Genomic DNA, 27,956 nt, shown 5'->3' with positions numbered 1-27,956 from the left:
TATACTATACTGTCCACTTTTGAGGAAAATGTGTGACAAAAAATTATGGTTTTTACTCTTGAGGAGCACCGACACTAGTAATTTTGAAATTGGTATGCCTGTTACTGAAGAAAAAGTGGGATAGTATTCTGGGGACATAACATTTCATGTATTTCCATCTTCTTAAAACCCCTCTAAACATGGTAAGAAAAATCAGTGCTAACATACAGGTGCTGCTTTTTTCAGACACTGGTACATCACTTAAGGCACCTGTGCCGGCATCTGCCTGTTGGTGCTCACAGATGGAAGACATTAATCATCTGTTTGGTGCTCCCACCTTGTCCATCCAGCTTCAAATATAACTGCGGTGAGCTAGATGAGTCAGCATCTGGTCTTCCAAAACTAGTGTAGCACTCCCAAAGCAAAAAAGGAAAAAGTTCACACCTCAGAGGCCTGCATCAATGCCAGAAGTGTACATGTTGCCTCAAGGTTTCACAGACTCCCTAATGATCCAAGGATACCAAGGCTCCCTGGATACCAAGGCAAAGACAGATCTGAAAGCTGCAGAAAAACAGGTGGGTTGTCATACACAAGACTGAAGCCCAGGCAATATAAATGGTATTTGTTCACACCATGGATTAACTGCTTTGAAGGATCAAAATGGGTAAGACAGCTACATTCAACATTTAAGAAGATTTTCTCAATAACAAAAGCACTAAAAATGTGAATAAGTTATACTTTTATTTTTCAGAAACAAAAACGACAAGTGGCAACTTGCCTTTGTAAAAGATTAAAGAGTATCAGAGTAATAAGCTATCTCTCATAGAGACAGAAGCCCGAGAAACACTATTATACAGCTTTCAAAGAAAGTCCTATTAAATAAATCTCACAATAATATACTTTAAATCAACAAAACAAAAACCACAAAAAATTATACAGAACTCATAAAATGGTATATGAATGAAAAAGAGAAATCTTTAAATCCATACACTAGAAGTTCTCTATTAAAATCAAGGAGGCTCAAATCCTAAAACAGAAAGAAGAAATACGTTAAAACACATATTTTTTAAGAGTCCAATGAGGTTATTGCAGATGTACATTTTAACATTTCATTTGCTCAATGTATTTTTTTCTCACTCTTGGAGCACTTCTGTATAATGTAGAGAGATTACATGAATGATAATGCAGATACTGGCCTTCTCAATGGGCCTTTCAGGTTTTAAGTTTCAAATCTGAATCTGGAATCCCACCTAAATGTTTACATAATAGGCTACCAAGAATGAGATTCCTCTTAAAATTACATTTGCTTAATTTTTACACACTATGGTTTAGAAACAATCTACTTTTGAAAGAGACACAATTTACAGTATGAATAATAAAAGTTACATGAAACTACCCAATCCTTCTCATAAAATAGGAAAAACAATTTCCAAAACAAAAATGCCTAATACAAAATGATACAGTTGACTGGAGCTGGGGTAGGATGGGAGGAAGAGAACAAACATGTAACAGAATGTATGGAAGACCTAGATTCTAGTTTCAGTTTTGCACTAATTAGTTGTGTGTCTTACTCTCAACTTCCTTAGGTCTTGATTTTTTTCCTGGTAAGAGGTAGATGGATCTCTAAGCTTTATTCTAATTTTAAGGCTCAATGACTTACAGTTTATAAGATTTGGAAAACCTTTTGGACAATCAGTTGAATAAATTCCTTACATCTTGAGGGTGTGTCACTGTTCAATCCCATGACAATAACTACAAGGCATATCCATAATTTTACTGTTAGAAAAGAAAAAAATCCACCTAAAGGGCAAAAGTATACTTCATATCCTGTTTCTGTTCTACAAGACAGAAAACAAATGTCTATTCTCTTGCTGGCCTCTAGAAGCAGTCCTTTGAGATAGAGTTGACTGAAAAACCCTAGAACAAGGATAATGGTTAAGACATCTACCCTATCTTTCTCTCTGCCTGTCTGTGTCTATGAAAGCTTCTAGACAGCTGCTAGACAGTTCAAAGTGAACTATTACATAAAAACTACCCTTCACCCTACATGATATATAGGATTTCTCTATTACAGAGAATAATTATACCAGGAAATGGTTTTCCTGATATTCTACCAAAATCCTGAGTAAAAGTTTGCATTATTGGAAGATTATTAGAATAGACTAATGTATGGTAATTGAAATTAAAAAAACCTTGTAGTAGCAGAGTCCCAGAAAACCAGAGAGTTGAACCAGGAAAAAGGATGGTATCTCTGACTTCAGCAGGTTTATCACTTATTTAAAGCTGAGGCCAGCCAGGCACAGTGGCTCACGCCTGTAATTCCAGCACTCTGGGAGGCCGAAGCAGGTGGATCACCTGAAGAGTTCGAGACTAGCCTGACTAAAATGGCGAAACCCCGTCTCTACTAAAAATATAAGTTACCCGGGCATGGTGGTGTGTGCCTGTAGTCCCAGCTACTGGGGAGGCTGAGGCACGAGAATCGCTTGAACCTGGGAGGCAGACGTTGCAGTGAGCCAAGATTGAGCCACTGCACTCCAGCCTGGGCAACAGAGCAAGACTCTGTCTCAAAAAAGAAAAAAAGATAAAGCTGAGGCCAATAATTCTTACAGGCAGAGCCAAACTTTAGGTTAGAAGAAGCACTTACTGGGAATTCAGGCTTTGGACTCTTTCAGTATCTATTTTTAGTTTCAGGGAAGGAGAAGCAAAGAAGGAAGTTAAAGATTATACTGACCCTTAGAGGGATGGGCAGCAGAAATATCTGTTATATTGAGCTATTTATGGCACATACTTTCATCATAACCATCAAATAATAAATGCCTTTTTGCTTTGATGTTACTTTTTTCTTGTGAACTTTGTCCTTTAACCATATGCACTGCAAAGAGTCTGAAGTGGGAACCAAAGGAGCCATGAGCGTGGACTAAAATGCTTCTCAAAGGATTGGAGATGTTTCAGGCATAGGGGTACCTGAGAGGTTTATATCGTCTCTTAAAATTTTCTATGGTCCTAAAATTCTCATAATTTTATATGAATAATATACCACTATAAGATATTACATATATATATATATATCACTTACTGTTTCTTTTAAAAAATATTTATGGATATAATTGCGTTTTTCTAAATGTTTCATTAGTAATACTCAGTCTTGTAAGTCTGGTTCCATAGTAATCTATAATGTAACTACTTCCATCTGAAGGTCCAACAATCTAGAAGAGACAAAATTTCAAAATTATTCATTTTACAAAAGATATTTCACAACACTTTGTTTACTTTTCTCAGTTGTTAATAAAAGTATTTCAGAAGCAACAAAAATCCAGCTCTAACCTAAGCAAAAACAGGTAATTTAGTGGCTCATGTAGCTGAAAACAACTACTGGGATATACTGGGATAACTCAAAGGATCAAAAGAAAAGCTACAGGAACCAAGGACTGAATTCTGTGCTCCCTGAGGCCCTTGGCTTCCCTGCCTCCTTGCTTAGCTCTGCTTGTCTTCATTCTGCAGAGTGGCACTCTAACTAATTGCCAACAGCTCGAGAGTCACATATTCCCAGCTCAGCAGCTCCTAATACAAAGAAAGTAAACTTTTCCTCCCCACTGTTTATATACCAATTCCAGGGAAAGACTTTTATTGATCTGCTTGGTTTTTATGCATACTGTGGACAAACTACTATATCCATGGGAATAGATTTAATATGATTGGCCAGGCCAGGCTGCCTGTAGGAGATGAGGTTGTATCATTGACAGTCCTGCCAGAACCACCTGGAATGGAAAAGGAAGAGGTAGAAAAAAACAGCACACGTTCACTACAATCATCTTGTCCACTTAATCACATATGTGACAATCTAGTTAACATAATCTCTATAAATTATCCTCTAAGGTAGCAATCTTCAAACTGTAGCATTAAAGGTGGACAAAGATTTACCAAGGTGTATGTGGGCCCAGAGGAGAAATCAATCCCGAGATCTTAATTCCCTAAATACTCTTTGTAAAACAAATTTGCCTGATACCATGCTACACTGGAAGCATCCTGCCAGTTTCCCTTCCCACTTCTCCTCACTGTGGTCATTTCTCCCACTTGTTAACAGTAAAGCATACCTACCATCCAGGACACCCCGAGTCTTATGATGGCATATTTCCCTGAGGTGTGAAAGCCTCTGAAGTGCCAAACAAAGGGATAACTCAAAATATTGGATTTAGGGAACTATCCTTTACTCAAAGGTCCAAAAATACATTCTACTATATCTGTTCCAAAGATGCATTTCCAATAACATTTTACGTCTTTTTGTTTAAAAATAATTTGCAACATGTTTATGCTGTTTTGATCAACTGTGTATCATTATTATAATGACAACTCAATCCAAACAAAAAATCACAGAAAATTTTTAAATATTTTAATTTTAATGAATAAGATGATTCACTAGAAGTTTTCTCTCTTTCGTTTGTTTGTTTGTTTGTTTTTTGATATAGGGTCTCACTCTGTCACCCAGGCTGGAGTGCAATGGCATGATCTTGGCTCACTGCAACCTCCCCCTCCTGGGCTCTAGCGATCCTCCCACCTCAGCCTCCCAAGTAGCTGGGACTACAGGTGGGCGCCATCACGCCCAGCTAATTTTGTTTTTGTATTTTTTTGTAGAGACAGGATTTCACTATGTTGAACAGGCTGGTCTCAAACTCCTAGTACTAGGATGATGGTTAAGAACATCAATTGATCTGCCTGCTTCGGCCTCCCAAAGTGCTGGAATTACAGGCGTGAGCCAATGTGCCCAGCCTAGTAGAAAGTTTTTAAACCTAAAAATATATTATATTAGGATAAAATTCTGTAGAAGAGGAATAAAAATAAAAATTCAAGGAAGAAGCAATGTAAAAATTATAATGGTTAGTGAAGAGTTCATGCACATCTTTTTTGAGTAGGTGATATTTAAAATCCTACGATATTTATATTCTGTTGGATACATTTCAAAATTGATGTAACACTTTTATTTAAATATGTAAATATTTGCAAACTAGAAGTTATATCCTTTGCAACTATTTAAACTTACGATAGAAAACTTAAATGTCAATTTAAAAATATGTGGAGAGTATGGACTTTGTTTTTGAAATTGAAGGACATTGCTATAAAGCATTCCTCATTTTAAAAATAAATTTGATCTTAAAACTATTCAACAAATATTTAATTCCTGTGATATTCCAGGTTCTATGCCAGACATTATACACTAACAGTGAATAAAATACCATCTCTGCCAACAGGGAACTTATTCTAGTGAACTACACATGTTAATATTCAAGTAGTACTTACAAAGCACATGTGTGCCACACACCATGTCAGGTGCTGTTATGCACATTGACTTACTTGTCAAAGATTAAATTGATTTGGCTTGACACTTATTTATGAGTTTACATAAAAATTAACTGTAATCCCACACTTTGGGAGGCCAAGGCAGGAAGACTGCTTGAAGCCAGAAGTTTGAGACCAGCATGGGCAAAAAAGCAAGAACTTTGCCTCTACCAAAAAAAATGAAAACAAAATATTAGCCAGGTGCCATGGTGTGCGCTTGTAGTCTCAGCTACTCGAGAGGCTGAGGTAGGAGGATTGCTTGAGCCCAGGAGTTCAAGGTTGCAGTGAGCTATGATCACACCACTGCGCTCCAGCCTGGGTGACAAAATGCAACCCTATTTAAATAACCAAATTAAGTCGGTGTGGTAAAGCACTAAACTGAAAGGAAAACTTGGAAGAGAAAGCTGTCTCTTTCTATAACTAGCTGTAGGATCAAATAATTTATTCCTTACTGGATCTCAATTTTTCTTATTGATTATAATGAAGAATAGAATAAGCTGATCTGTACAGTATTTTTAAAGTTTTAATGTCTTCTATGACTATAAGATTTAGATACAAACACCTCAGCTTAAGCCACTACAAAGTATCATCAACACACTTTTCTATGAACTATCTGGTCACAGAAGAAACTGTTTTATTTACTTTAAAAAAAAAAGATCAGCTATAAAGATTTCAACTATTTAGATCCATATTCCTTTGCCAAATTAAGACAGGCTGTGGTGGCTCATGCCTGTAATCCCAGCACTTTGGGAGGCCAAGGTGGGAGGACTGCTTGAGGCCAGGAGTTCGAGACCAGTCTGGCCAACATGGCAAAACCCAGTATCTACCAAAAAAAAATACAAGAATTAGTCAGGCACAGTGGTGCACACCTGTAATCCCAGCTACTACTAGGGAGGCTGAGGCATGAGAATTGCTTGAACCAAGGAGGCAGAGTTGCAGTGAGCTGAGATCGTACCACTCCACTCCAACGTGGGCAACAGAGTGAGGCTCTATCTCAAAGAAAAAATAAATAAATAATAAAACCTGTTTTAAGCACCCACATACACATATATAATAAATGTGCCAATTCTAACATCTTTCATTATGAGTATATGATTGTATTATTAATTATAAAATTACAAATCTTTTAAAATATCCCATACTGGATGGGAGGCTGAGGCAGGAAGGTTGTTTGAACCCAGGAATTCGAGGCTGCAATGAGTTATGATCACGCCACTGCACTCCAGCCTGGGCAACAGAGCAAGACCCTGTCTCTAAAAAAAGAAAGTAAAATACCCCAATACTGGGAATTTTTTTACTCAGTAAATATGTCCATGTCCATTTGTCCATAGGCAACAGAGTATGGAACCCAAAATTATGAGTTTATTTCTCTGCTAAGAAATATCCTGAAGCTGGCTGGGCACAGTGTCTCATGTCTGTAATCCCAGCACTTAGGGAGGCCGAGGCAGGATAGCTTGAGCCCAGGAGTTTGAGACCAGCCTAGGGAACAAAGTGAGATCCTGTCTCTATTTGTAAAAGCAAAAATTTAGAACAGGCAAATTCAAAAAGACAAAAAGTATATTAGAGGGTACCAGAAGGTGGGAAGAGAAGGGGAAGGAAGCTATTACTTAAGGGGTACGGTATTTTTGCAGTGATGAAAAAGTTTTAGAAATAGATAGTGGTGACAGTTGTAAAATATTCTGAACACAATGCCACTGAACTGTACACTTAAAGATTAAAGTGGCAATTTTTATGTTATATATATTTTACTGTACAAAAAGCTAGTATCTTATTTGCACTTAATGTTGTAGTATTAATGTTTGCAATTTATAAACTTTTGATCTTGTTAGTGTAAAATGTAATTTGTTTGTATATACTTAGGTGGTATTCTACTAAGAATAAAGGAAAAAAAATGTGGTTACCAGTAAGTACTTTATCACCCCAACTTTGGCAATTGATATGACCCCTCATTTAAGAGCATTGTCAGTGAAGTCATGCTTCTTAGGTAACTCAAGTATTTTATAAATTTCAAATGTAATGAATGAATTAAGAAGTGAAAGAAAAAAAATAAGACCATTTTATATCAATCTACGCTTTCTCTATCTAAAAGACTTCTGAGTTCCTCCATACAAAGAATGCCAACAGTAACATCAGCAAGATCAGATCATCTCCTGCAAACCTACCAATCTGGTGATAAAAGTAAAAGGATTCAGCTGTCTGCAAGTAAAGGATAATGCAACCTGTATCCATCCCAACTCCCCCAAATAACTAATACTTTCTTAAAAGTCAGACTACATTTTTGTATCCATATTTCACTTCTGTGTGTGACTAATTTTAAGATGATGCCACTAAAACCATCTGATTAGTCACATTTTAATTAAGCATCAAAATTCCTACACAGTGCCAGAATTTATGCATTCAGAACACCTGACTTCATTTGACTTAAAGAATTCTTAGTATTAATCATAAATGACCAACATAAACACTATTCTTTAAGGAATGAATAAGAGTCACCATTTATATCCTGAGGAAAACATAGCATTGGGATTCGTCTCAGAACCAGTTTAAGATATTGTTTGGAAAATCCTCTTAAAGGCACTAAAAAAAAATCTACCCACAGGGTAAGTGAACTAAGTGAAATCTACCTAATTAAGGTCACATGACAGAGTAAAAGTTACTCAAATGATCAGTCACTTCGGTTTTCCAATTTATTTTCCCAATATATCACACCAGGGTTAAATAATGATACAGGGAGCTATCTGAAAGATTTGATGTCTATAAAATGTCCTCTGTGGCCAGACACGGTGGCTCACGCCTGTAATCTCAGCACTTTGGAAGGCTGAGGCGGGCAGGTAATGAGGTCAAGAGATCGAGACCATCCTGGCCAACATGGTGAAATCCCGTGTTTACTAAAAATACAAAAATCAGCTGGGCGCGGTGGCACATGCCTGTAGTCCCAGCTACTCAGGAGGCTGAGGCAGGAGAATCGCTTGAACCCAGGAGGCGGAGGTCACAGTGAGCCAAGATCGTGCCACTGCACTCCAGCCTGGGCAATGGAGCGAGACTCTGTCCCCCCACCGCCCCACCCCACCCAAAAAAAAAAACTCCTCTGTGGCTGGGTGCGGTGGCTTATGCCCATAATACCAGCACTGTGGGAGGTCGAGCCAGGCAGACCAACTGAGGTCAGGAGTTTGAGACCAGCCTGGCCAACATGGTGAAACCCCGTCTCTACTAAAAATTAGCTGGGCACGGTGGCACATGCCTGTAATCCCAGCTACTCAGGAGGCTGAGGCAGGAGAATTGCTTGAACCTGGGAGGTGGAGGTTGCAGTGAGCTGAGATCGTGCCACTGCACTCCAGCCTGGGCAACAGAGTAAGACTCCATCTCAGAAATAAAAATAAAAAAAGTCTTCTGTTTGTATATATTGTTGTCCTACATCTAGCAAACTATCAAGTATACCACCTTTTCCAGCATTGGTAGTAGATTTATGGCAATTATGCTTTTAGTCCTTCTTTTGATCAAAAAGGCATAGGCTATGTCTTTGACCAAACAAACTGGTTCACATACACGTGATTCCATAGCCTTGGCCACATTTTGGTCTAAACTGAAAAGCTTAGGCTTTTAAAAATGTTGGTAAAATGCAAAGATTTTTTAAAAGATAAAAATTAAGAAAAGTGTTTATTAGGCCTACAGCCCCCAAGGAAATATTTTATTTTATTATTATTTTTTGAGACAGGGTCTCACTCTGTTGCTCAGGCTAGAGTGTAGTACTACAATCACGGTTCACTCTGCAACCTTGATCGATCTCTCAGGCTCAAGTGATCCTCCAACCTCAGCCTCCTGAGCAGTTGGAACTACAGGCATGCACCACACCTGGCAAATTTTTTAAAAATTTTTTGTAGATAAGGAGTTTCACTGTGTTGCCCACGCTGGTCTCAAACTCCTGAGCTCCAGTGATCCTCCCACCTCGGCCTCCCAAAGTGCTGAGACTATAGGCACTCATCTGGAAATATTTTGTTTCTAAAAATAAATGGAATCTATTATCAGACTATTCTTGGAAAAGATAATAGGTTCCTCTAGGGCAAGGACCCCATGTTACCATACCTAAGTTGGTGCTCACTAAACTGATTTCCACTGATGCCATAATGTATAGTTTATCATATCAACTTTCATTTTTATTCATTACCTCTCAAGTGACACTGTGAAATTCAGGAATTTAGCCCTATTATGTTTCGAATGTTTGTGTCCCTACAAAATTCCTACGTTGAAGTCTAACCCCAAATGTGTTGGTATTAAGAGGTAGGGCCTTTGGAAAGTTATTAAGTCATTAGGGCTCCACCATCCACTAAAGGGATTAATGACCTTATCCTTTACACCATGTGGGCACATATAGAAGGCACCATCTATGAAGCAGAGAGTCCTTACCAGACACTGAACCTGCTGGTGCCTTGATACTGGACTTCCCAGCCTCCAGAACTATAAGAAGTAATTTTCCATGGTTTAGAAATAATCTAGTCTAGGCCACGCACAGTGGCTAATGCCTGTAATCCCAGCAGTTTGGGAGGCCAAGGTGGGTGGATCATTTGAGGTCAGGAGTTCAAGACCAGCCTGGCCAATATGGTGAAACCCCGTCTCTACTAAAAATACAAAAATTAGCCAGGTGTGGTGGTTGGCACCTGTAATCCTAGCTACTCAGGAGGCTGAGGGATGAGAATCGCTTGAAGCCGGGAGGCAGAGATTACAGTGAGCCGAGATTGCGCCACTGTACTCCAGCCTGAGCAATAGGGCGAGACTCACTCTCAAAAAAAAAAAAAACACACAAAACAAAACAAAAAGAAATAATACAGTCTAAAGTATTTTGTTATAGCCCCAAATGGACTAAAACAGGTCCTACAGAAAAACAATCACTTTTTTAAAAACTACATTTTGCATCTCATCTTGCTTGCACTAGGCACAAAGCCACACTTTGTATAAGGCATACTGCATACAGTTTCAAATCAGCAAAAATTTTTAAGGGCATACTCTGTTTAACATAACTGGTACTATAGCAGATTAATAAAAGTCATTTTTCCTCAAAAATTTATGTGTGAAAAGTCAAATCCATTGTTTAAAAGTTAAAAACTAATACAAAGCAGTATATAACCCAGTGTTAGAGTGGTATATAATAAATATCAAACTCATGAAACATACTTTACCAGTCTGTTTAATGTATTTATAAAATTCATAAATGTTTCAGACATTATGCTAAATTTCTGCTGCTTGTATGGTTATTAGTCCTTTAAGGAAATCCACTCTGTTATATTAATAGGAATGAAAGTAAAAGCAATTTCTTCCATGATGAACAGGATTTTAAAAAAATTGTGACAAAGAAAGAACCCAGCATACTTCCAATAACTTTCTATGTTGTAATACTTATTTCCATTTTCCCTCCACATATCCTCATCTTTCTGATTTGTAGCTGTTTGTCTCCACTTAATATAAGAGACTTTATTTTCTTTTTATTTTGCAGAATATACGTCAGTGATTTTGGTACAATTAAAAATGCCCATGCCCATGCCAGGCATGGTGGCTCACACGTGTAATCCCAGCACTTTGGAAGGCCAAGGTGGGCGGATCACCTGAGGTCAGGAGTTTGAGACCAGCCTGACCAACATGGTGAAACCCTATCTCTACTAAAAACACAAAATTAGCTGGGCGTAGTGGTGCGTGCCTGTAATCCCAGCTACTTGGGAGACTGAGGCAGAAGAATCGCTTGAACCTGGGAGGCAGAGGTTGCAGTGGGCTGAGATCACACCATTGCACTCCAGCCTGGACGACAAGAGCAAAACTCCATCTCAAAAAAAAAAAAAAAAAAAGTCCAGATTGCGTGAATGAGGAAAGAGGTTTAAATACAATCAAAACAAACTCGTTTTTCTGATAAAAAACTTGTATTATCTAATCTATCCTTCATGACATATATAAAAATATAAGGAGGCTGGGTGCAGTGGCTTATGCCTGTAATCCCAGCACTGTGGGACGCCAAGGTGGGTGGATCACCTGATGTCAGGAGTTCGAGACCGGCCTGACCAACATGGAGAAACCCCATCTCTACTAAAAATATAAAATTAGCCAGGCATAGTGGTGCGTGCCTGTAATCCCAGCTACTCAGGAGGCTGAGGCAGGAGAATCGCTTGAACCCAGGAGGTGGAGGTTGCGGTGAGCCGAGATCAAGCCACTGCACTCCAGCCTGGGCGACGAAAACTCCATCTCAAAAAAAATAAAAAACATATATATATATATATATATATATATATATATATATATACACACACATATATATATACACACACATATATATACACATATATATACACATATATATATACACATATATATATATGGCACAAAAGAATGAGTGTCTTTAAATATTCAAAACTACCTTATGAATAACTATATATATAGTAGTTATATATACAATAGTTACCCACAGCTGAAAGATGGTATGCTATACATGTATCACTGATTTAGATTTTCTGGACTGTATTCTATGTATTATTTCATGCCATGCATCATCATTCATATTATCTGTATATTTTTAGGAACAAAAGATAGAAAATTCCAAAGTTTAATAACAAATAGACAAACTCATAAAAGTATTTTCAGGAAACATAGCAACATGTAAAGCTTACTTTAGCAATATGGGCATTATACTTTGTATTGTTTCTGTTCAAAGACAAACTATAACTAGACTACAGTATGTTTTTATAGGTCTTGAATCCATGCCCGATACGTTTATGGGATCACAGTCCAACAGAAACACACTGCTACTCACTGGAAAATAATATTTAATGGCAAAAAAGAAAGAAAGACAGAAAGACAGATGGAAAGAAGGAAGGAAGGAAGAAGAGAGAAAGAAAGAAAAAGAGAAAAGAAAGAAGGAAAGAAAGAGAAAGAAAAGAAAAAAAAGAAAGAGAGAAAGTCATGGCAAGAATGGGGAAGGAAAGAAAAATAAACAAAAAGATGAGCCAGGGCCAGGCACCGTGACTCATGCCTGTAATCCCAACACTTTGGGAGGCTGAGATGAGAGGATCGCTTAAGCCCAGGAATTCTCCTCTAAAACTGATGATGTCAACATCAAATGTTAAATATGTTAAATGACATGAAGAATAAGGCTACCCATCTTATTTGGCTATGCTTGAAATGGATTATAATCTCCCTCAATTTGAAAGCAGTCTAAACTGATCATACCTGTGAAAATGTCTTATTTAGGGGAATTTACTGCAGATGTTCACACACTCTAACTCTACACCTCAATAATTTCTTAATGTGATCGACTCCTAATCCCAGAAGATCTTTAAGTTAAACAACTAGAGGCCAGGTGCAGTTGCTCATGCCTGTAATAATAGCCCTTTGGAAGGCTGAGGTGGGCAGATTGCTTGAGCTCAGGAGACCAGCCTGGGCAACATGGGGAAACCTTGTCTCTTCAGAATATACAAAAATTAGCCAGGTATGGTGGCGCACACCTGTAGTCTCAGCTACTTGGGAGGCTGAGGTGGGAGGATCGCTTAAGCCCAGGAGGCAGAGGTTGACAGTGATCTGAGATCACACCACTGCACTCCAGCCTGTGTGACACAGTGAGACCCTGTCTCAAAAAAAAAAAAAAAACTATTTATTGTAAAAAGTTCAGGTATAAATGAATCAGAAAGCAGTGACTGAATCAAATTAGCTCTATAATTTGATATAACTAAAGCTACAATTCAATAATATCACCAAAGAAAGAACCTAGCATGAAAATATTAACTAAATGGTTCAGTTTCAAAGACACTTTGAATTCTGGATATCTTAACTCAAAGAATCCCAATAATACATTAAATTCCTTGGATCCTCACTGAAAGTGAGAAGCTCATTTCTAAGCATATGTGCACAAGTACCTTAGCCTCTTCATGCCTGCTTGCCTGTCCCACAGTTAGAGAAGGCAGGATATTTGGTTAGGCATATGAGTACAGACAGGAAAATTCCAACTTTAAAACCAAATATTTTCCTTGTTTAATTCTGGTATCTTATTGGTCCATATGCTGCCTCCTCCTCACAGTATGGTATCCAAATCTCCTAGATTGTGACTTTCTTTTAAAGCATAATGATAACATCAAGCAGACAGAATTGAAGAGTGGAAATACTATATGAGAAAGCAGAGCAAAACAGATGATGCTCTAAATGCAACTGACACACTTGCTAAAGACGTTAGGTGCTCCATAAATGCTTGTTGAAATGCTGTTTGTCAACATTTGTTGTGAAAAATTCATCTCTTTCTCTAAGAATCCTCATGAGTTAACCACAATCAGTTCTACATAATTTAACAGAAAACATCTGGTGGCACTTTTAGATGTTTAAGGACAGCATTTCACAAACTATGCCCGCCCCCAGTCCCACTGCAGCAGGAGAAAATAAGGCTATGGAGAAAAGCAAGATGAGTTATCAGGAGAGCCCTAAACATGTATATCATTTGTTTATACATATCTGGTCTACATTCTCAGATTTTCTAAAGAACGCCCTTTTTTTTTTTTCTTTTTAGCTTAAGCTAGCTGGATTTCAGTTTCTGTAATTTGCAAACAACACAATACTAGTATGGAGTGCCAGTCCAGTGCAAAAGAAAATCTTGTCTCTGCTTCCACAATGCCCATATGTATAACAGAATCCTATCAATGCTTTTATGGTAATTGACAAGGTGACAGTGACTATGAGGAAAAGAAACGGGTTTGAAAAATAACCACAATCCCTCTTAGAGACAACATATATTAAAAAGATTTTGAGAACTTATTCAGTAAAGAAACTTCTTTAACTCAATTGAACTCACATTTACAAATCATATTTGAGCACGGAATCTTTTTTAATGAACTTCTTATGTCTTTGAGAACTACTAACTGGTAGAGCACAGTTTGAGAAATGCTAGTTGGAAACATGACCAGGATTCCTTAGATCTAGTACATGAAGAAAAATGGAAACAACCATTCTTCTCTGCTTCCTCGTATACTAAACATTTTAAATAGAACAGGAGATCACAGAACTCAATTTTGAATGTAAAAGTAGTTTACATTCTAGATTGAGAAACTTACCTGCATTGAAATAAGAATGAAATCAATTAGGCTCCCAATTCCACAAAACCCTACAGTGCAAAACTTTAACAAACCTAGAAAAGAAGGTAAAGTCATTTATAATCTGGAAGGTCTTCTAAATATTAACAAACTGCTCCATTTTCCAATAAACCATTATTATATATATATATATCACGCTCTTTATATCAAGAACATAAAAGTAACACTTAAAGAAATCAAATCTTCGCTTGAAAATGAGAAGAGTTTAAAGGAACCCTCTACACAGAAATGCCAAAAAATAATTTAATTCCCTTAACAAATAAATATTAGTAACTGAAAAAAACCTCAATATAATCTAATAAAATTTCTAAGAGAAAAGGCCTAAGGAAATAATCCTTAAATCTCAGTACACCAGAGTTACATCTTTTAGTCCTAAAATCCTTAATTACTTATTTAGACTTCATACATTATGTGACCCAAAATTTACTGTACATTTGGAGAGTTAAAATATAAAAATTGTCATGCCAAAAAAAAATCAGGAAAAAACACTGCTCTTGTTGTAAAATTGCAAAATTTTATTAGCAATCCAATTACCTTTATCTTATATATTTCTTTTTCCTAAGGATCACCTGTTTATTAGCTCTATAGTCAAAATCAACAATTCTGTGCTGAGCACTATATACAGCTTTGTCCTTGGTCCCAACCCAAGAGCTAAGATGCTAAAATAGATGATAACAGAGTATCTAATATGGGACATCTACAATAATATAACCCAAAAACGATTGTAAGAGGCAGATTGGGGGTGGGCTGGGGGTGGGATGATTAATCTCTTATGAATAACTTGAGTTTCTTACAAGACATCTCATATGAGATATAAAAATGGTATAAGACAAGACTCTTTGTGAAAATGTAGTTCCATATATCAACTACAAATAGATGCCAGCTAAAAATCCTAAGAGAGGATGAGATCACACATCTCACAGAGGATCACACAGAGGATTCTCCCACAACCTGAGAATACACAAATAAGATTGAACTATGTAAGGACATTAGATGACTTTTTCCCCCACATATAGCAGAATAATGTTGCAAGTACAGAAATAACATGGCGGCAATAAGTTAATAACTATTAAAATACAGAAATAATTAAAAATTTTGCTTTTAGTTTTCCTCAAAACATTCACTTACCTAACATTTTATCTTTGATTACTATCTGTCACACAGAAGCCCCATTAGGGCAGGGCCTTTTATCTGTTTTCTTTACTCCTGTGTCCTTAGCGCCAACAACATTGCCTGGCACATAGTAAATGCTCAATATTTGTTGCATAAATTGATAAATATTCTCGTATTTCTGCTTCCCAAACACTCCCATCATTTCATCCATTACCTTAATAAAAACTCCCTTAGTTTTTTCATTAGTTGCATGGTACTATTAGTTGCACAAAGAAAATTGTCTGCTGAGGTTTTATCCAGTGTATTTTGTATTTCCGAAATGTATTCCTCTTCACAAAGCATGTTAGTATAAACTTGAGAATGTCATAGTTTCTTTTTCTTCAATTTGTTTATAAAAAAGAATATTGGCCAGGCGCGGTGGCTCATGCCTATAATCCCAGCACTTTGGGAGGCCGAGGCAGGTGGATCACCTGAGGTCAGGAGTTCGAGACCAGCCTGGCCAACATGGTGAAACCCTGTCTCTACTAAAAATACAAAAATTATCCAGGCATGGTGGCATACGCCTGTGATCCCAGCTACTCAGGAGGCTGAGGCAGGAGAATCACTTGAACCTGGGAGACGGAGGTTGCAGTGAGCTGAGACTGTGCCACTGGACTCCAGCTGGGGCAACAAAGCCGGGGCAACCTTGTCTCAAAAAAAAAAAAAAAAAGAAAGAAAGAAAGAAGAAAAAGAGAGAATATTAAGTATAGTCCCTCTAAAGTTATATCTTTAACTGCTAATCCATGAAGAATAGGTAATCACATCAGGGCTTTGGCTTTTTTTGTGCCATTTTCCAAGGATGTTCTTCCTTTTAGACCACTTCTTTAGAGAAGTCTTCCCTAACCTGCCTGTCTGAAGCAGCATGCCACCCTATCCCTGCCCCATAACCCACTATGCCTGGCTAGTTTTTAAAATTGTTTGTAGAGACAGGGTCTCACTATGTTGCCCAGGCTAGTCTTGAACTCCTGGGATAAAGTGATCTTCCTGCCTTGGCCTCCCAAAATGCTTGGATTACAGGCCATCACACCTGGCCTAAATTTTTTTTTTTTCTCATACCTCTCAGGAATGAATGAAGTTTTTGATTATAATAACTGTAGTAGCAGAAATAGTGACAACAAAAGTAGTTGCTGGGCTAACATTTATCAAATGTATCTTATCTCGTTTAATCCTTATTGCCCTTCCTATCTGTGTTCATGAAGTATTTTTATATTTGAAAACCTAAAACAAGTTTAAGATGGCATTATTGGAAACTTCATTACTAAAATCATCCTTTGCCTTAAATTTCTAGAAATAGATGGACCATAGTTAACATCACACGTTTGGAGTAAGATATGCTGTAAGTCACTGTAATGATTAAACCTTCAAGTTTTTTTTTTAACAGTGAACTGGTAAGTTTAAATGTGTTACTCCAGGAGTTTCTTTCTTTTCTTTTTTTCTTTCCCTCTTTTCCTTTCTCCTTCTTTCCTTCTTCCCTTCCTTCTTTCCTTTGCAGGGTCTCACTATTTCCAAGGGTCTCACTGTGTTGCCCAGGTTGGTCTCGAACTCCTGGCCTCAACTGATCCTCCTGCCTTGGCCTCCCAAAATGTTGAAATTACAAGTGTGAGTCACCACACCCAGCCTCTTGATTTTTTAAAACAGCTTTATTGAGTTATAAATGACATACATTAAAATGACATACAATGACCTAAATGACATGTAATGACATACACTGTACATATTTAAAATGTACAATTTGATAAATCTGACACTTGTAAACACCTGTGAAACAATCAGTATAATAAAAAAAGAACATATCTGTCACACCCAATAGTTTCCTCATGCCCCTTTGTAATTTCTACTTCTTGTCTCTCCTTGCCCCCGTCTTTCCCCAGCAAGCACTTATCTGCTTTCTGTCACTATAAATTTGTTAGTTCCTTAAACTTTTAAATATTATCTCTGATCTGTTCTCTAGTTTCCTTAAATGTATTACTCCAGGAGTAGGTAATATTTACCAGTTCCAAACAAAGATATTATTCCTTTATCCAATATTTTATCTTAGCAGAAACCTCTCATGTTCATTTTTGTGAAGCATCCCTAAGAAGGTGTTCTGTAGCAAAGTATCTAGATTTTCTTAAATTTATCATCTTACTCTGTTATGGGTGTTATTACATTACTTTCCCAATAAACATATTTCTATGTCATTGTTTTAAATGGCTGCGTAGTATTCTGTTGTGTTACACACTGTACCTTAATTTTTTTAGATAGTTCCTCCCTACTGAACATTTAGCCTGTTTCTAGTTTTTTTGATATTCATATGACAAATATTTATCAGAGTCTTACTGTCAGGTTCTGTTCAGGATACCAACTTGCCTAAGACAGATAAGGCCTCTGCCTTTAAGAATGTACATTCCAGGCCAGGCGCAGTGGCTCACGCCTGTAATCCCAACACTTTGGGAGGCCGAGGCAGGCGGATCACCTGAGGTTAGGAGTTCGAGACCAGCCTGACCAACATGGAGAAACCCTGTCTCTACTAAAAATACAAAATTAGCTGGGCGTGGTGGCGCATGCCTGTAATCCAGCTACTTGGGAGGCTGAGGCAGGAGAATCACTTGAACCCAGGAGGCAGAGGTTGCAGTGAGCCAAGATTGCACCATTGCACTCTATCCTTGGCAACAAGAGCGAAACTCCGCCTCAAAAAAAAAAAAAAAGAATGTATATTCCAGAGGAAGACTGAAATGAATGAATAAACAAATCCCCGAGGCTAACAGATTTATAATTAGCACTATGAAGGAAAAAAAAAGCTAATATAAGTAGGACCACTGCTTTTCATAACCATGAAGAAAGACTAAGTAAGGTTAGTTGTAAAATGGGATTTTTTTTTTCTTTTTTGTAGAAATGGGATCTCACTATGTCACTATGTTGTCTCTGCTGGCCTCAAACTCCTGGCCTCAAGCAATCCCCCCACCTCAGCCTGTTGAGTAGCTAAGTCTATGGGCACACACCACTGCACCCAGCAAAAAATTGAATTTTAGATTTTGTCTATAACTACTTTCATTGCAGTCAACATTGTATTATGTAGTTAAGAATTTTTTTTGAGGCAGTGATCATTTAAAATAAAAATGCCTAAATTCCTTAACCTTGGATTCTTAATAGAAATTACAATTTATTTAAAATATTTAAAAATTTTTAATTGGCCAGGCACTGTGGGTCATCCCTGTAATCCCAGCACTTTGGGAGGCTGAGGTGAGAGGACAGCTTGAGCCCAGGAGTTCAAGAGCAGCCTGTGCAACACGGCAAAATCCCATCTCTATAGAAAAATACCAAAATAAGTCAGGCATGGTGGTACATGCCTGTAGTCCCAGCTGCTTGGGGCAGAGCTGAGGACGGAGCATACCTTGAGCCCAGGAGGTCGAGGTTGCAGTGAGCCGTGATCGCACCACTGCACTCCAGCCTGGGCAACAGAGTGAGACTCTGTCACAAAAAAAAAAAAAAGAAAGAAAAAGAAAAAATATTCTATTGCTTCTGATACCTAAAAGGATAACTTTTGATATCTAAAGAACCCAACTCCATAGCAAGATACTCAAAGCACTTTATAATCGGACCACAGACTACCTCTGCAGGCAGTGTCACCTCCTGCATTGTTCTTCCTACACGATCAGCTAAATTGTCCCCTAATCTCCCAGTGTACACTATATGCTTTACACATGCTGTTCCCTGCAATGCCCTCAACCTCTGTAGTCTTTTCATCCTTCAAACCCTAGCTCAACTGTCACCATATCTAAGAACTTCCTTCAGTCAACTGCATCAGTCCCTTTTCCATACTCTCACAGCACTGTTATGGTTCTGTTACAGCGCTGTACCATAAATTGGCCTACTAACATATTTATTTTATTTTTAACCAATATACACTGTGACCTTCATCATTATTTCCATATCACTTAGTTATTTAAATGTTGAATATATGTTTAATTAACTAAACAAGTATATATAGTACTTCATGACTTTTACTTAGGAACTTACAACACTGAGTTTTAGTATAGCTGCCAGAAATATATCTACCATCAACCCCACAGTGAAGACTTCTCTTTGATCTTTTGTGGGTAGCAACATGGAAGAAATAAGGTTAGCTTTGCTAGCTAGAAGGCAGAGCATTCAAAAACTTTAAATTTGCTCAGTGAAGGGCTAATATAGAAGCAGAGTACTACAGTAAATAAAGCATGATCTCTGGAGCCAGAAAATTTGGGTTCAAATTGAGGTCACTAGCTGAGTGTCCTTGGGTAAATCTCTTAATCTCGTGACAATTTTCCTATCCATAAAACAAAGATGATAACAACAAATATGTCACAGAATAAAGGAAAGCCTCTAGACTCAGTAAATCCCTTAACCTCTCTGGTGATAGTTTCCTTACCTGTTAAAGAGGATTTAAAGAGGATGATAAACTCAGAGGGTTGTAAGGCTTCAATAAGGGCAGGCATGTGAAAGTACTGTTTAAACAAAAGCTATCATAAAATGTAAATAGTTTTCATAAGCATTAGTAACTATAGTAAATGTGATTACAGCCAGAAGGAAGATATAGAAAGGGGGGCTAAGGGTGATAGAAGTCAGGCTCCCACCCCAGCTCAAGTGGGTCACCAAAGTTCCAACCCCAACTTGTTCTGAAAGAAGTGCATAGTTTCTAATCCCAGGGCAATGGTGAAAGAGATTTGGGCAGAAGGAAATATTTTTTGGAGTGGTAGAGGATGTACATTTATTCATAAAACATTAACTAAACATCCAGTGTGTGCCCAGCACTAGCAGTGACAGTTCCAGTGTACTATCGTAAGTAAATGCCTCCACTATCTTGTGTGTGTTTTCATAAAGGTGAAAACATAGGAAAAGTCAGTATTTCTTACCTAAGCTGAACTGTTGGGCTAATTGATAGCTCTATACTCACAGAAGAACGTTAACTACTCAACTCCAATTATATAGAACTTATAATAAATACACAGAGATTTAATCCATAAGAACACCTACAATGAACTAAAATATAGGTTTCATATGGATTTTTTTTTAATGAAACATACGCACCCAAAGCAGGGTATCCAAGGTAAAATCGATCTGCTCCCAACCATCCAAGAAAAAGAGACAATGCGACTGCCACTTTGTAGGAATAGCCATTTCTGCAAAAAATTAAAATCTGAGTATCATATTTCCAATGTGAACATTTTAGAAAAAAAATTATTAACTACTACTTGTTAATTGGTTCATTCTTTCACTCAATTAATGTTTTTTAGATGCCTCCTGTGTGTCAGGCACTATTCTAGGCTATTGGAATATATTAATGAATAAAAGCAACAAAGATCCCTATCCCCGTATAGCTTACAGGCTGGTGGTAACGAGCAATAAACACAAATATATTTAAAAAATAAATCATATACTATGTTAGAAAGTCATAAATGTTAACAAAAAAAAAAAAAAAAGAAGTAGAGCAGGCTGTGTAGAATGCCGGGAGCCATTTAAATGGAGTGGTAAGAGCAGGCCTCATTAAGAAGGTGATATTTGAGCAGAGACCTGAGGGAAGTGAGTGAGATGGCCATGCCATGCTTCTGAGGAAAGAGTGTCACAGGCAAAAGAGACAGCCAGAACTATCATTTTGAAGTCAAATTTCATCACGTAAGATCCCTGCTCATAATTCTCTTTCGTGTGTGTGTGTGTGTGTGTGTGTATTTTATTGCACTGCATTGCATATTTGTAGGGAGTTAGAAAAAGTAGTAAGTGGCCCAGAGATGCTGTTGATGTGTCTAACGTTATAAGGATGTCAAACTTTATGCTGAGGGCAGGAGCACCTCATCTACAATGGAATAGGGCACCAAACTAGAAGCAGAAAAATAATTTAGAAGGCAATGCAAAAACTAATGCTGAAATCTAATGGGCAGTAACAGTGGGAGAAAGAAGTGAACAAAATTGGGAAATACTAACAAGGCAGAAGCAAACAGGCTACATGTGGGGAATGAGGGAAAAGGAGAAGTCAAGAATGACTCCAAGACGGGCGCGGTGGCACACGCCTGTAATCCTAGCACTTTGGGAGGCCGAGGCAGGTGGATCACTGAGGTCAGGAGTTCGAGAACAGCCTGGCCAACAGAGTGAAACACAGTCTCTACTAAAAATACAAAAATTAGCTGGACGTGGTGGCAGGCACCTGTAATCCCAGCTACTCGGGAGGCTGAGGCAGGAGAATCACTTGAACCCAGGAGGTGGAGGTTGCAGTAAGCCAAGATTGCACCACTGCACTCCAGCCTGGGTAACAGAGTGAGACTCTGTCTCAAAAAAATAATAAAAAATAAGTAATGAATCCAAAGTTTCTGCTTAAGAAACTGGGTAGAACTGGTGCCATTCAATGAGACAAAGGAGGAAAGGATTTGAAGAAAAAGAAACAAATGCAATTTTAGACCTTATATATATAATATATATAAAGATGGTAATATACTGATGTTCAATTCAATTTTATTTCTTTTTTTTTGAGATGGAATCTCACTCTGTTGCCCAGGCTGGAGTGCAGTGGCGTGATCTCGGCTCACTGCAACCTCTGCCTCCCAGGTTCAAGCGATTCTTCCACCTCAGCCCCCCAAGTACCTGGGAGTACAGGCGCACACCACCACAGCTGGCTAATTTTTGTATTTTTAGTAGAAAAGGGGTTTCACCATGTTAGCCAGGCTGGTATCAAACTCCTGGCCTCAAGTGACCCACCCGCCTTGGCCTCCCAAAGTGCTAGGATTACAGGCATGAGCCACCATGCCTGGTCCAATTCAATTTTAGACTTTACCTATATAATATATATAAAGATAGTTAATATATTGATATTCAATTCAATTCAATTTTAGGCCTTATATATATATATATATATGTAACATATATAAAGATGGTAATATATTTTAGATATCAGAGAGCTTAAGAAACAATGGGGCCAGCTGTGGTAGCTCACGCCTGTAATCCCAGCACTTTGGGAGGCTGAGGCGGTTGGATCACATGAGGCCAGGAGTTTGAGACCAGCCTGGCCAACACGGTAAAACCCCATTTCTACTAAAAATACAAAAATTAGCCGGGCGTGGTGGTATATGCCTGTAGTCCCAGCTACTTGGGAGGCTGAGGCATGAGAATCGCTTGAACCTGGGAAGCGGAGGTTGCAGTGAGCCAAGATCACGCCATTGCACTCCTGCCTGGGTGACAGAGCAAGACTGTCTCCAAAAAACAGAAAAAAGAACAAAAGAGAAAAAACAAAGGGAGAGCTGGACACACTGGCATGTGACTACAGGCACATGTCACTGTGCAAAGCTCTCCCATTGTTGTGCCTAATGAATATTACCATATTTATATATATTATATATGATCTAAAATATATATTTTATATATTATATATGAAGATGGTAATATGTTTTACATTAAATATTATATTATATATTTAAGATGGTAATGTTATATATGACATATTACTATATATAATATATACTAGTATATTATATATACGTATATATAATATATACTAGTATATATTATATATACGTATATATAATATACTAGTATATATTATATATACATATATATATGTTTCACATAATTTTTTTTTTTTTTTTTTGAGACAGAGTCTCACTCTGTTGCCCAGGATGGAATGCAATGGCACGATCTCGGCTTATTGCAACCTCCACCTTCCGGGTTCAAGCAATTCTCCTGCTTCAGCCTCCCAAGTAGCTGGGATTACAGGCATGTGCCACCACACCCAGCTAATTTTTGTATTTTTAGTAGAGACAAAATTTCACCATGTTGGCCAGGCTGGTCTCAAATTCCTGACCTCAAGTTATCTGTGGGCCTTGGCCTCCCAAAGTGTTGGGACTACAGGTATGAGCCACTGCACCTAGCCAATCTTTATATATATATATATATATATATATATATATATATGCTTTTTTTTTTTTTTTTGAGATGGAGTTTCGCTCTTGTCACCCAGGCTGGAGTGCAATGGCACAATCTCGGCTTACTACAACCTCCACCTCCCGGATTCAAGCAATTCTCCTGCCTCAGCCTCCTGAGTAGCTGGGATTACAGGCACCCACCACCACACCCGGCTAATTTTTGTATTTTTAGTAAGACGGGGTTTCACCATGTTGTCCAGGCTGGTCTCGAACTCCTGACCTCAGGTGATCCACCCACCTTGGCCTCCTCAACTGCTGGGATTACAGGCACCAGCCACCACATCCGGCTAATTTTTGTATTTTTAGTAAGACGGGTTTTCACCATGTTGTCCAGGCTGGTCTCGAACTCCTGACCTCAGGTGATCTGCCCGCCTTGGCCTCCTCAAGTGCTGGGATTACAGGCATAAGCCACTGCGCCTGGCTATTTATATATATTAAGGTCTAAAACTGAATAGAATATAAAACGTATCACCAACTTTTTATATGGCACATATATATACAAAGATGATGAGAGAAGCCAAAGGGATGGATGAATGAAAAAAGGAAAAAGGACCAAGCATATCAAGACTTAAGGAAGAAGCAAAGAAATAGGAATGAAGGGACACAGAAGAGTGTTTTACACTATAAGCCAAAAAAAGAAAGTTTTTTTGGTTTTTTGTTTTGTTTTGTTTTGTTTTTTTGAGATTTAGTTTCAATCTTGTCACCCAGGCTGGAGCGCAATGGCACAATGTCGGCTTACTGCAACCTCCACCTCCTGGGTTCAAGTGATTCTCCTGCCTCAGCCTCCCGCGTAGCTAGGATTACAGGTGCCCACCACCACTCCCGGCTAATGTTTGTATTTTCAGTAGAGACAGGGTTTCACCTTGTTGGCCAGGCTGGTCTCAAACTCCTGGCCTCAGGTGATCCACCCACCTCAGTCTCCCAAAGTGTTGGGATTACAGGCTGAGCCACTGGGCCTAGCCAGTAAAGCATTTTAAGAAAGCCAAGAAAGTATTTTAAGAAAGGAAACAGCCAGGCTGGGCACAGTGGCTCTCACCTGTAATCCCAGCACTTTAGGAGGCTGAGGTGGGAGGATCACTTCAGGCCATGAATTTGAGACAGAAAAGCCTGGTCAACATAGTGACACCCTGTCTCTATATTAAAAAGAGAGAGAGAAAGAAGGGAATAGCCAAATGCTGCAGAAAGATTAAGATATGAACTGTAAACACTCCTTTGATATACTGACAAAGACTGCTGGTGAATATCAGCATGGCCAAAAGCCATACTGCATTAGACAGAAAATCTTGTAACAGATAAGTATTATCAGAACAAGTTTCAAAAAGCTTGGCTGGGAAGGGAAATGAAATTAGAAAAGCAATTATCTATGTAAGTAAATCACCCTAAAGAATAATCTGAAAACTGGTAGTATAGCAGAGATTAGTTATTCACCGAGCCATTTCTCTTTCTCTGTTGCCCAGGCTGGAGTGCAGTGGCACAATCTTGATCTCGGCTCACTGAAACCTCCACCTTCCAGGTTCAAGCGATTCTCATGCCTCAGCTCCTGAGTAGCTGGGATTACAGGCACGCACCACCATGCCCAGCTAATTTTTACATTTTTAGTAGAAACGGGGTTTTACCATATTGGCCAGGCTGGTCTTGAACTCCTGACCTCAAGCGATCTGCCCGCCTCAGCCTCCCAAAGTGCTGGGATTACAGGAGTGAGCCACCACACCTGGCTCATTTCTCTTTTTCTTATGAATATACAGCTAACCTACATTTCCTAGTTCACCTTGCAGTTAAGTACAGCCATAACTGAGTTTTGGCTAATGGAAGGAAGATGGAAGTGTACACCATTTCCAAGTCTGGCCCATAAAATACTCCTACAAAGGTTTCCCTCTCCTCTTTCCCATCTGCTGGCTTAGTGGAAAGGACTCTAAGGACTACAGAAAGCAAAGCCACAAGACGAAAGGAGCAAGGCCCATTCATGACTACATGGAACAACTATGGCCTCACCACCACCACCCAGACCTCCAAGTTAACCCAAATGAAGCTATGACGTAATACTAACATAGATGGCCAGTGTAAATAGGTGGGTGGCTTGGTCATCAATCAGACATGGTTACCAGACTTCAGTTTCTGGAGAATACATTATAGAATATTTGCAATACTAAGATGAAATTTTAATCAAGTATTAAACTATTATATATAGTTTGAAAAACAATATGCTAACAGGAGTACAAAGAAAATATGAAACTGGAAAAGGGACACCTAATGAGTAAGAATGTATCGCTGAGTCTTTATTCAGTAGCTGCACAGCAGCTGGCCTTTTGGTAGGCACATACCTAATATCTCGATAAAGCAAAATTATTTATCAGGTTATCTTAGCTTTGCCACTCTTACCATCAAAATTACCCATCAGTCTAACTCCCATTGTTCTGTTGAGCAATGCTCATTCTTTTTCTTTTATTTGTTTGAGACTGGATCTGGTTCTGTCACCAATGCTGTAGTGCAGTAGCCATGATTTCGACTCACTGCAACCTCTGCCTCTCAGGCTCAAACCATCATCCCACCTCAGCCTCTCGAGTAGCTGGGACTACAGACATGCACCACCAGCTAACTTTTGTATTTTTTGGTAGAGATGGGGTTTCGCCATGTTGCCCAGCTGGTCTCAAACTCCTGAGCTCAAGCAATCCGCCTGCCTTGGCCTCCCAAAGTGCTGGGATTACAGGCGTCAGCCACCACACCGAGCCACAAATTCTGTCTTGAAATTGTTAACTTAGACCAGGCGCGGTGGCTCACAGCTGTAATCCCAGCACTTTGGGAGGCCGAAGCGGGTGGATCACCTGAGGTCAGGAGTTCGAGACCAGCCTGACAAACATGGAGAAACCCCGTCTCTACTAAGAATACAAAAGCCAGGCATGGTGGCACATGCCTGTAATCCCAGCTACTTGGGAGGCTGAGGCAGGAGATCGCTTGAACCCGGGAAGGTTCAGTGATGGCGGAGGTTGGTGGAGGTTGCAGTGAGCCAAGATCACACCACTGCACTCCAGCCTGGGAAACAAGGACAAAACTCTGTCTTAAAAAAAAAAAAAAAAAGAAAGAAAGAAATAGTAAACTTCATTGTAAGAAGGGAATAAGCTGGCCAGTAGCCTTGGAATATCTGGTTTCCCTGATGGTTATATTTCTTATCATAATTGATATCAATATCTTATAAGGGCCAGGCACGGTGGCTCATGCCTGTGATCCCAGCACCTTGAGAGCCCGAGGCGGGCTGATCGCTTGAGCCCAGAAGTTTGAGACCAGCCTGGGCAACATGGTGAAACCCCATCTCTACTAAAAATACAAAAATTAGCCAAGCTTTGGGGCATGCACCTCTAGTCCCAGCTACTTGGGAGGCTGAGATGAGAGGATGGCTTGAACCTGGAAGGTTGAGGCTGCAATGAGACATGATTGTGACGCTGCACTCCAGCCTGGGCTACAGAGGAAGACTCTGTCTCAAAAAATATAAAATAAAAAATGCTTATGAGTATGATTAGTGTAGCTCAGTTGTATGCAGCCTAATCCATTTTGAGACACTGAAAGAAAAATCAGCATTAACTTGGAAATTAAGTAACAGACCATTCTGGTGTTAGCATTACAGATAATATAAACCTGTAAGTTCCAGCCTGAGTGGGTTAGCTGTTCTCAACAGACGATTTTCTTACTATAATCTATATCTTGGACCAGCATTTAATATATTAGTTGTTTAGAATGTTTAAGGTAGAAATATCTATAAATTTAGGTATTAACTAAACCCTATTTTTTAAACTTACCTCTGTAATGGAAAAAAAATGAAATCATATCTAAGTACATGGCAAACTATTCTTTTTTAATAATTTTTACTTGACTAATGTAAAATCTTGGAACCCAAGAAGATCAGTGGTAGGCTTAGGATTATACAGCAAGATAGAATCAAAAGCCCCTCATTAACTCAATGAGGTAGGGTCAAAAGGAAAGAAAGAACGCTAAGAGTTCTTGCTAAGAATTCCAACAACTTGTAGCAATAGTCTAATGGTGGTTTATTTCTTTTTTTTCTTTTTCCTTTTTAAGGTTCAATGCATCTGTACAGTGGCTTATTTCTTGAAACAACCAAAACTAAGTGCCATCAAATAGAATGTAACAATATACAGTTTTAGGCTGAAAATATAATGCCAACAATTAAAAATAGATAACACTAAATCATGTTTTTAGTACAAAGCAGGAACATAAGAATGAATAATAAGCTTTAGCAGAAAGAGAAATCAAACTTAAAAGTCCTTTTTTAAAAATGTTTAATTTTAAGTTTTTTAGAGACAGGGTCTCTACTCTGTTACTGTGATCATAGCTCACTACAACCTCAAACTCCTGGGCCCAAGTAATTCTCCCACCCCAGCCTCCCAGTGGCTAGGACCACAGGCAAGCACCACCTCACTGGGCTAATTTTTGTATTTTTTTGTAG

The 27,956-nt window shown here is 38.6% G+C and overlaps 1 protein-coding gene across 1 annotated transcript in view; it reads right to left on the bottom strand.

The window, feature by feature from the left end:
* Positions 1–701: 701 nt before the first annotated feature.
* Positions 702–27,956, bottom strand: part of TM2D1 (TM2 domain containing 1) — a 44,510-nt gene continuing 17,255 nt past the window's right edge. The window contains exons 4-7 of the mRNA XM_003809163.5: positions 20,622–20,713; positions 14,385–14,458; positions 3,056–3,185; positions 702–1,006 (exon numbers count right to left, since the gene is read on the bottom strand). Of these exons, the coding sequence (XP_003809211.2) occupies positions 3,075–3,185; positions 14,385–14,458; positions 20,622–20,713 (277 nt within the window). The 3' untranslated portion in view covers positions 702–1,006; positions 3,056–3,074. The remainder of the gene's footprint in view (positions 1,007–3,055; positions 3,186–14,384; positions 14,459–20,621; positions 20,714–27,956) is intronic.

The sequence above is a fragment of the Pan paniscus genome, chromosome 1 (genome assembly GCF_029289425.2).
Source record: "Pan paniscus chromosome 1, NHGRI_mPanPan1-v2.0_pri, whole genome shotgun sequence".
In the NCBI taxonomy this organism is placed as follows: domain Eukaryota; kingdom Metazoa; phylum Chordata; class Mammalia; order Primates; family Hominidae; genus Pan; species Pan paniscus.
The sequence above is the reverse complement of the archived record's forward strand: the minus strand, read 5'-3'. Positions and strand labels throughout refer to the sequence as shown.